General features: G+C 42.5%; 1 protein-coding gene across 1 annotated transcript; it reads right to left on the reverse strand.

Moving 5' to 3' along the window:
* Positions 1–795: 795 nt before the first annotated feature.
* On the reverse strand, positions 796–9,904 carry LOC115110739 (zinc phosphodiesterase ELAC protein 2-like). Its single transcript, XM_029636610.2, has 23 exons — positions 9,397–9,904; positions 9,220–9,270; positions 9,064–9,134; positions 7,889–7,953; positions 7,663–7,789; positions 7,346–7,492; positions 6,708–6,763; positions 6,561–6,619; positions 6,400–6,472; positions 6,172–6,284; positions 5,951–6,049; positions 5,680–5,818; positions 5,432–5,517; positions 5,091–5,212; positions 4,761–4,857; positions 4,507–4,645; positions 4,359–4,397; positions 4,144–4,253; positions 3,938–4,037; positions 3,691–3,811; positions 2,715–2,793; positions 1,940–2,084; positions 796–1,590 (listed from the first exon to the last, which is right to left on the reverse strand). Exons 1-23 carry the CDS (start codon positions 9,723–9,725, stop codon positions 1,345–1,347), a joined length of 2,613 nt encoding a protein of 870 aa, XP_029492470.1. The 5' UTR covers positions 9,726–9,904; the 3' UTR covers positions 796–1,344.
* Between the last annotated feature and the right edge of the window lie 1,084 nt (positions 9,905–10,988).

Raw genomic sequence — 10,988 nt, forward strand, 5'->3', positions numbered from 1 at the left:
TTATCTCATCTAGAGTGGATTACAGTCAACACTTCATGTCATTTGAGAGACTTGCCAGTAAACGGTCTTTGAAATGGAAGGTGGTGAGGCTGTGGCCCTTCCTCTCTCAGACAGCTTCCAGAAGGTCATTGCTGGCCCATCTATAGAATAATAAAACAATGACAGCTCGATACAGCCACCATGTGGAGGGACACAGTACTGCATCACACTAGAGTATAGGCCACTGTGCTCTCTGGTATAGACAAAGAGCTGCGATACAGGCACTCAGTTATCCATCATTCTTTGTTTAAACTGTATAGGGATCAGAGGCAACAGGTGGGAGGAACTATAGGACAGGCTCATTGTAATGGCTGGAATGGAATTTTTGAATGGAGTCAAACGTATTTCCATGTGGTTTCCAAACATGATGTTTCCATATATTTGATATATATTCCATTCCAGCCATTACGATGACCCCCTCCTCCTATAGCTCCTTCCACCAGCCTCCTCTGATAGGGATCCATTTAGAGTGAACTGTCAGCTGCAAACGCCACCTGTCAGTAAAGTTGCAGTAGCCCCATTAATTGGTATATAAGGTGTCCTAACTGTATTCTGATTACTGCAATAAATATGACATCAAAACAGAGTTGTCACACAGAGAGAGCATGCTGCTGGCACAGTGCTTTAGGGGGTCTTGTCTCACTGAAAGATCAGGACTGTTTTTGACAGAGATCACTGTTTAATTTTTCAGGGCTAGAACAATAGCACATTTTGTATTTCATATAAATGATTTACAAAAAGGAAAAAAACAGTTCATCTGGTTCGTGAAGCTTTATATCATATTCATACCATCACACCTAGACCATCATCTATGATGAAATGCAACCTCAACCTTCGCCAATAACTGTTAAGCAACGAGTGACCATGGTGCTGTTTGACTATCAGTCCAATGTAATACTACTCATCCATGTGTGACAACTTCACTTAATTCATTTGTTCGGATGCAACTTCTAAGGGAGTAGTTTAATAGGACATAAACGTTGTATGAGTTGTTCACAATATGTTGCTAGAAAACAACAGGCCAATACCATGATTGACATTGCTTTACTTTTTAAACACAAAATCAAAGACTATGTTAATTACATGTTTTATATACACAGCAATGGTAATGACAGGAAAAACAGAAATTCTTTATTCACAAGCGATGAAGGCAGCCAGTCCAGCCAAATGAAAATCTCTTACTTTACAGAGCAGCACTCATGCAAGTTTCTCATAAAAATACAATTAAATAAAGCAAACTCAGTAAAATAACAGTCATCTGATTTACACTAATCTCCGGTGTAACCCAACGCTATGGTCAGGGTCTTAGTTTGTTTTGAGTCTCTTACTTCCCACGTCCTGTGTTGGTTCCTCTGGCTCTCGTTTGGCACCTTTGCCCGTCTCGCCTTCATTGGGTGTCCTCTGCTCTTCGTTGCTTTCAGCAATGACTCCTTTCATCTGTTTAAGCTCCCTCCTCCCTCTCCTCTCCTCCATCTCTCCGATCTCCTCGGCAAACAGGGCTTTGAGGGGCGGGATGAGTCTGGGGAGGATTCTAAAGTCTCCAAACCGAATCTGAGGAGAGACAGGGAAGAGAGATCACTCAGAGGAGGTCTTTCAACATACCCAGCCTCCTTTGAGGCAGCTGGAGATGTATCTCTGATGGGAGTCTAACACATTCTGAATGTTACCTTAAAATGGTACCTCTAGATTTAAACTGAAGTTGTCCGAGAGTATTCTACCTGGACTAGGGGCATTGTCTCATACCGTAGTGAATACCGTAGTGAATCAGGGTCCTAATTCATTCTGAGGCTACACATATCCAGTGGAAAAGTACATTTTAGATGTGCAGAACCCACATAAACATTTCAATGTTGCTATGCATAACAAGTGGACTAAAGTACACCATTCACCACTCACTTACCCTCATGTGGTCAAAAGATATTCCCACTCTTTCATTGAAGTCCTCACTGAAGAGGGGGATCTTGGCATAGCGCTGGCTGAAGTGGTTCAGCATGATGAACTCAGCATTCATCTTCATGCCAATACCGATGGCCTGGGAGGTGGTACTGTCATTTTGGGAGGCAAGCAGAGAAGCATGATGCTACTCTGCTGCTATTCTAACAGTAATTACCAGACTTAACCCCATGGTAAGCTATACAGAATTTGTTCAGTTCAACTCAATGACTTTCAAGTTGTTTTCAATGCGAGATGGAGCTCTTTAACCAGTCACTGAAATTCCAGCTAGAAGGCAGAAGTGCCTTCATTACCTCCAATACAGAGTTCCAAAAATCAATGTGAATCTCAGAGAAGAATGCAGCCAGTTACAATGCCCTCTAAAAATGACTGGCTTCTCAAAGCTCCTTGAGTTTCTTTGTCAGCTGAAAAATGGCACTCGTCTATTTCTGTTTACCTCCTTCAATGCATGTCATATTTTCACACTTTGGGCTGGATTCAATCAGTATCACAGAAGTATCACGGAAGATATGCATTATGGCTCGATTGAAATTTAAAGGCAATGTCTCCTCGTTTGAGGAGACTACATTCATGGTAAACACTGCATGTGTCGACTCAATCGGAAATGTTTAACACGGATCTTCCGCAATATTGATTGAATCCAGCCCAAGAAATATAGTTTTCTAATAGAATAACGAAGGACACCTCTGAAGAGAAGCACCATACTAGATCCATCTACTAACCTATGTCTCTTCTCCACAGCCTCGTCCTCCAATCCATCTTCCAATGTGGCTTCATGAATAAGTAAAGTTGCATTCTTTCCTTTGAAAACACAATGACAAACATGAATCACAAGACTGCTGCATGGCACAGCACTTCAAGCTTCTCTTCCTTTCCCAGAGGAAATCAATCACACAGCTCTGTGTAATAAACCATCAACCAGCCCTGCTTGTCTGGCACACCCAGGCCTCTATAATGAACAGGCATGGGATATAGTCAGGCTCTCTCTGGGAGTCTTCAGCTGGATCACATCCAGTCGAACAATTTAAAAAGAGACAATGAAGTGGGATCCCACAGGAACTATGTGGGAGACCTTGTGATTCATAGCGAACTTTGGAACCGATGGATAGCATTAAGCAATATCTGGTAAATGATGCCAGACAGCATAGAGCATGGATGACAGGTTCAGATCAGACTGGCTACTGTAGATGTCTAGTCCATTAACAGTGATCTATATGTATATCATACCACCAGCAACTGTGTAGAAGTTACAGGATACACTCTGGGTCCAAAATGTGAGTATGGCTCTGTGGAACGCACGTAACGGCAAATCAAATGACATTGGTGAGTATGGCTCTGTGGAACGCACGTAACGGCAAATCAAATGGCATTGGTGAGTATGGCTCTGTGGAACGCACGTAACGGCAAATCAAATGGCATTGGTGAGTATGGCTCTGTGGAACGCACGTAACGGCAAATCAAATGGCATTGGTGAGTATGGCTCTGTGGAACGCACGTAACGGCAAATCAAATGGCATTGGTGAGTATGGCTCTGTGGAACGCACGTAACGGCAAATCAAATGGCATTGGTGAGTATTTACCATTTCATCCGGACGTCACAAGTGTGGTTCATAGAGAGTGTGTAAATCTGTTCACATCACACAAATTCTGGGAGCTGTACAAACATCACAATTGGGGTCGAGAACTGTTGGTACTGACCCATATGTGCGAGGGCATCGCAGGGCATTGTGTCCCCAGAGAAGACCAGCTGCCAGCCAGACTGATGAGTGATGCTGCAGGCAAAGGCATTCTTACAGTGACGCACCGGACAAGTCTGGAACTATGAGAGAAACAGAATATATGTATTTAAGCTTTGATGATAGCCTCAATAAACAGTCGTTGAACCTAACAAGAGTGTTATGAGTCTTATTGAACCACGAAGCAGCCTGTTCAAGTCTCCACATACCTTTGCTAAATCAGATTTCTTCAGCAGCGCTTGGATGAATGCCTTGGTTTTGAACTTGGACACCTCAGCCCCCTCACACATGACTTTGCTAGGGACAATGCTGAAACATAGTCAAGAATACATTTAATATTAGAGACAATGGACATCATATCATCCGGTTTGAAAGCATGAATTGAACAGAGTAAGGCGTGTCTTTCCTGACATACTTGACATGGCTGAGGATCTCCTCACAGTGGTCATGGTACTGGTTGAGCCAGGTCATCATCTGGACAGGGGCTATCAGATAGATGGGGCTGAAGGCTTTCCCAAGAGTTGCCTGAACGGTGAAGAAATAAGGACATACATTCATTAAAGTGTTCCATTTTGCATGAATTAAACAGGACTCATCTTAAAATCTGAAAAAGAGAAATTCTTTACTGACCAAGGCTCTCTCTCTTTGAAACAGCAAACTCAACAATCCCTGGAAAATAAAGTCATATTCTTTAAAAACTGATAAGAAATTACTTTATGCCAGAATATATGCTATAACTCTGTAATAAACAAATATTTATAGGAAGAATCATTTTTACTGTGTGATGGTCCGCATGCATGTGAGAGATGAAGACGGTTGAGATCTTTGCCAGTGTCTCATCCACACTGTCTCCATAGTGTCGGCACAGCTGGCCAAAGGTGCCCTCTCCGCAGTCCAGCAGCACTGACTGAGTGGCACTGAAGGAGATGGGACAGAGCATAAACACTGAGAGACAGACATTTATACTGGCTACCTCACACACATCTTTAAGGATTTTTTTATAGTAACTCGAGTCTAACTGAGGGCCATTACCTGATGTTGACCAAGTTACCACTAACATTCCTGATCTTCATAGGAAGAGCCGATCCAGTTCCTAAAAAGACCACCTCTGGGTATTTGTCTGCCCGCCCTGCAAGAAACACAATTTTTCTATGCCATTAAAATTTCAGACGTAAAACTATGATATTCTATCAGACAAAAGGACTACAGGAAACTAAACTCCGTTACTTTCTTAAATGCCCAGAGTGAAATGTCTGCAACTCCATTCAAGAGGAGTAAAGAGAAATTGATGGAGCTTTGGACTGAGCAATGTAACATCTCCCCTTGGGCTTCTAGCCTGACCTGTATCAGAGCAGGGCTCACCAGACAGCACTGCAGCATCAGTCGCACGGAACCGCTTGCACTCCTCCACTTCTTGGAGGAAGTTAGGGGCCTCCGCAGCCTCTTTCACAAACTCTTCAGTGTCACAAGAGGGGATGGCGTCTCTGATGAATAAGAAACAGTAGAGCACCATCACATAGTGCTGAGAGGGGCAGCGACGCTCTCATTTGACTTTGACAGTGTTGGCATCTATAAGATCATAGAAGAAATAGTAAGTCACACTTGAAAGTAGTGTTTCATCTGAAATGGTTTTCTTTGACAAAGCAGCCCTTCGTAAGTGGAGACTAATGTCTGGTCAATTGTGGCCTGAAGGACATACTCACCTTTGCCATTCAATCTTGGGTCTGAGCTGGAACTTCAGAAGACACTCGGCTCTGACATTGGGGACATGCAGGGCAGCCTGGGTCTCCTTGAGAAGATCAACAACAAGAGTAGAAACAAAAACAAAAGTAGAAACAGATTAGCACAATACAACGCAAGATACAAAAGGTTTCCAAATGAACACGCTTATCTCTGTGTAACAGCAGCTTACAATGGTGAATAATGAAAGTTGTAGCACTTCCCAACTTACCTTTGTTTTATAGTGCTGGAGCTCTGGAAATATCTCTGGATGAATCAGATTGAGCTGAGTTTGAATCTTGTGGCTCCTGACGTTGTGAACAGTGCAAACTTGCTCATTCAGGATCAGGTGCTCCGTGGTAGATGGAAACCTAAAATACAAAAACACGCAAAAACATTCAACATGTAGAAAGACCAACAGAAAACAGAGAGACAAGTGAAGTGCAGAATATGGAATATGCAAACAGTCTGAAACTGAGTATTACATATGGCTGATTTTGTACCTTTCCATCCATTGCTTGTATTCATTCGTTTTCAGCACAGACTCTGGGCTCATATGGACTACTAAGGCAGCAGGGTCCTCTGTTCCTCCACGTTGGTATCTGCAGATGAGACAAATAACTCAGAACTTAACTACAATCTCCTAAAGAAGGCCTAAGGAGTAATGACGCAGGATGCAGAAGCAGCCTTTGACACATTTGGCCAACTTTGCTCAGGCCATTACCTGCTCAGCTGCTGATCGATGCAGATTGGTTGAACAAACTCCTCAGAGGGACACTCCACAACAATGAAGGCTGGTCCTGGATCAGTGGGAGTGCACACCTCCTCAGGATGGATCTGTAGGACAACCATCAGGATCACATCAGATAACAAGACCAAATGTATCTAACATTTACAATAGCTAATCCAAAATTCCAGATCCCCAACAATCAACCAAATATAATTGAAGTACCTCTCTTCCTTCGTAGGTAACACTTTTCCCATCCTTCAGAGCTGCAATGAGAGGACCAATAGCTGCAGTGCCTCTGTGGAGAAAGTGCATCAAAAAAGTCATTCATCGGCTCAAGTTTGTTGAGCAGGCAAAACTGAATTTGTATTGAACAATCAACTTACACAGGTAACCCAAGGTTTTTTGCTTGAGCAACCAAGAAGTTCCCCTTCTTAGGATGAAGCTGCAATTCAAAGAGAAAATTTGACATAAATTGCATCACAACGCAATAATTCAGTATGTCACTGAGACCATGAGATTGTGTTTCTTACCTTACAAATGAATGCCACAACTAAAGAAGGATCCCTTGTTGCTTTTGCTTTTCCACCTGAAATGAAAATGCAATGTGAGAATTGGTGCACTTTGGAGCTCAACATCCTTGAACTAGGGCACTGATGTCCCTGATAGCGCTGTATGCTCCTTTAGTCTCGTGGGTCATCCTTCCCAATCTCTTCCCGTTGACTTGACTATTGGAAGTCTGGATAAATTTAGCATTGAATTTTGCGTTTGAATGGGAGTGCTGCCTGGGTTAACACTTGCATTTGATAGGCTCGGAATATAAATGATATTTTCCTTCAGGAGAGGCATTTCCTTGTGTTTCTTTTTTGTTTTTACTTGTTTTGTTCATCCATATCTCTTTTCCTACTGTGTTGTACAACGTTTTAGCAGCCTGTCTTGTATATTATGCTAGCTAGCTTTTTGCAAGTCAGAAACATTTTCAGAAACACAACCTGTTTGTAGCTCCATCCTAGCAAAATAGTTGATTGGTTTGATTAGCGACACTAGTGCCCATGTAGACTCCACCATAATTCACCTCTTTTTATCATCTTCCTGAGAACGTCCCCAGGGTTTCTAACGATCAGAGCATGCGCAGCCTGGGCTTCCCGAGCCTACAAGCTCCTAGTCTTACCTGGGCTGGTTGCTCTCTCCTTCCTGCTGTCTGTGCTGGTGTCCTCAGAGTCTTCCGGCCTCCACAGCTCCCTCCTCTGGGGACTACTGGAGGAGCTGCTCCTCCCTGAGTTAGGGGAGCACTTTGGCCCATCCTCTCTGAGCTGGGCTGGTATAATTGGGGTTAAGAGAGTGTCAACTACCAACTCTTCAGTATGAGAACACAAATATTCACTATTTGACCCCTCATAAACTTAATATGCTTTAAGATAAAGAGTATGAGAAACAGTAAATTACTCAATTCAAAAAAAAATAACAAAGGTGATTTCTAGTACTCACCAAATATTGGTATTTGACTAACTGTCATCGTGTCGTCTGTGTATTGTTTCTCGGTGTAAGGTCGAACAGCTAGCTTGATTTCTTCCAGTGGTCCAGAAAATACTCTGATGGCATTCACATATTTCTCCTAGATCAAGAGGAGGAAATGACATATTAGACTCAGGATACCACAAAAACAGTTGACTCATTACAGACAATCTTTTGTACTGCTACAATGTCCACTCACCAGTTGTGGTGGTCCAGAGAGAACAACCTCAGGGACACCAGTGTCTTTCAGTGTCAATATCATCCCTAAACCAGAGAGTACACAGTTTATCACACCTATGGACATACGCGGAGACATAGGCTAAGCATGCAATAACCTTTGACCTATGTCTATCTACAGTCACGTGAAAAAGTAAGTACACCCCCTGGAAAGTGGTCTTTTTTGGTACATATTTGGACAGATGGCTATGTAATCTTCACTTCAACACTATTGACAGATAAAGGTAACCTAATTTAACAAATGACACAGAAAGATTATACTATTATGCAATCATTTATTAATCAAAAATCAACCGAAATGCAATTCCATAGTGCAGGAAACATAAGTACACTCCTAGCTTCAATAGCTGGTGTTGCCCCCTTTGGCTGAAATAACTTCATATAGCCGTTTCTTGCAACTGTCTATGTCTCTTACATCCACTGGGAGGAATTTTTGCATACTCTTCTTTACAGTACTGCTTCAATTGTGTCATGTATGAGGGCTTGTTTTGCATGTACAGCCCGCTTCAAGTCCCCCCACTGTTTTTTGACACATTTGAGATCTGGGTTTTGACTCGGGCCATTCCATACCCTCAATTCTTATTTTTTAGCCATTCTGTTGTAGTTATGCATCATTGTCCTGTTACAAGATCCATGTTCAGTTTAGTTTCAGCTTTTTGACAGATGGCCTCACATTCTCCTCAATAATTCTCTGGTATAATATTGAATTCATGGTTGACTCAATAATGGCAAACTGGCCAGGCCCTGAGGTAGCAAAGCAGCCCCAAACTATAATGCCACCACCTCCATGCTTTACGGTTGGTATGAGGTTCTTCTGTTCAAAGGCAGTCTTTCGTTTTAGCCAAACATGGCATCTGGCATTGCAGCCAAACACATTTTGTTTGTGATTTGTTAAACTGGGTTACCTTTATCAATGAATGTGGTTGGAATTTAGCTCAAATGTATGTGCGCAAATATGTAAAAACCTCAAAATGACCACTTTCCATGGGGTGTACTTACTTTTTCACATGACAGTACACAGAGACATAGGCTAATCATGCAATAAGCTTTGATCTGTCTATTATGTATGCACAGTTGTTTCCAAGTTGACAGATAACTGACTTTGATGTCAAGTGGCTAGAATAACAAGCAACTTACCTGATAGACCACCAACATTCTCCCAGCTCATTCTAGTGAGGAAAATATTGTCCAAGCGAGCAGCTTTTAACCTGACAAGAGGAACATTGAGATTTATTGAGAAGAGACTGAATTATAGATTTTAGTTGAAAATTGACAGGAGGCAATTCAACTTACTTGTGCTCTTGCATCAGCCTCTGTGTTCCCTCACCACAGTTGAATAGGTACCTTCCACAGAGGAAAAAGGGTAAACAAATATGCTGCAGCCAAGTGCCTTTCTGATACACACTATAAAAATATATTTGGCAATGTTACAACAAATTGTCAGACACTCATGTTCTCTGGTTAAGTTACCTATTGAACTCAGAGAAGACATAAAGTGATGCGCCATTATCTCGGCTCCCTGCCCCGACGACCTGCGCGTAGACAGTGGCTGGTCCATGCACATCCACTCCACGTTTCCTCTGTTCTCTAGACTTCACATGTCGCAATGTTTCTTTGGGTGCTCTGGGTTTCTTTGATCCCCGATGTTGGTTGTCTGTTGTGTTCGTAGACATTGTCCGCAGAAACTGAAAAAGATGTTCACTGCATGCGAAGCTTTGTAGGCGACCCGTAGGTGTGTGTCTCACAAATAGCCATGCAATAGATTTACAGTGTAGAGACACTTTAGTCATACTAAACATTCGGTTTAATGGAAGTCAGTTCTGCTCGTCGTACAAGACAGCAAACGTATCGACAATCATTGCGTAATCTTTATGAAAATATCATTTTACCTATCAGCCCACATATCATTGAAATATAAACATTCAGTCAGGACTTCAGCGGTTGAGACATGTGATTTGACGCTCAACTGTGTTTCTTCCGGCGTAGATTGATGACGTCTTCATCACGCTCTCGATCATTGGTGTGCTTATTTTGTATTTATTTAACCTTTAACTAGACAAGCCAGTTAAGAACAAATCCGTATTTACAATGACGGACTACCAAAAGGCCTCCTGCGGGGACGAAGGCTGGGATTAAATTTTAAAAAAAAATATATATATATATAAATATAGGACAAAACACACATCACTACATAAAGAGAGACCTAAAACAACAACATAGCAAGGCAGCAACGCTTGACAACATAGCATGGTAGCAGAACAAAACATGGTACAACCATTATTGGGCACAGACAACAGCACAAAGGGTAAGATGGTAGAGACAACAATACATCACACAAATCAGCCACAACTGTCAGTAAGAGTGTCCATGATCGAGTCTTTGAATTAAGAGATTTAGATAAAACTGTCCAGTTTGAGTGTTTGTTGCAGCTCGTTCCAGTCCCTAAATTAGCTGCAGCGAACTGAAAAGACGAGCGACCCAGGGATGTGTGTGCTTTGGGGACCTTTAACAGAATGTGACTGGCAGAACGGGTGTTGTGTGTGGAGGATGAGGGCTGCAGTAGATATCTCAGATAGGGGGGAGTGAGGCCAAATAGTTTTTAAAAAATAAATACGCATCAACCAGTGGGTCTTGCGATGGGTATACAGAGATGACCAGTTTACAGAGGAGTATATAGTGCAGTGATGTGTCCTATAAGGAGCATTGGTGGCAGCCTCCACTATTTATGCTGCAATAGTTTGTGTTGGGGGGCTAGGGTCAGTCTGTTATATCTGGAGTATTTCTCCTGTTTTATCCAGTGTCCTGTGTGAATTTAAGTATGCTCTCATGCTCTCTCTCACTCTCTTTCTCTCCGAGGACCTGAGCCCTAGGACCATGCCTCAGGACTACCTGGCCTGATGACTCCTTGCTGTCCCCAGTCCACCTAGTCGTGCTGCTGCTCCAGTTTCAACTGTTCTGCCTGCGGCTATGGAATCCTGACCTGTTCACCGGACGTGCTACCTTGTCACAGACCTGCTCTTTTAAACTCTCTAGAGACAGCAGGTGTGGTAGAGATACTCTGA

The sequence above is a fragment of the Oncorhynchus nerka genome, linkage group LG21, assembly GCF_034236695.1.
Source record: "Oncorhynchus nerka isolate Pitt River linkage group LG21, Oner_Uvic_2.0, whole genome shotgun sequence".
Classification (NCBI taxonomy): Eukaryota; Metazoa; Chordata; class Actinopteri; order Salmoniformes; family Salmonidae; genus Oncorhynchus; species Oncorhynchus nerka.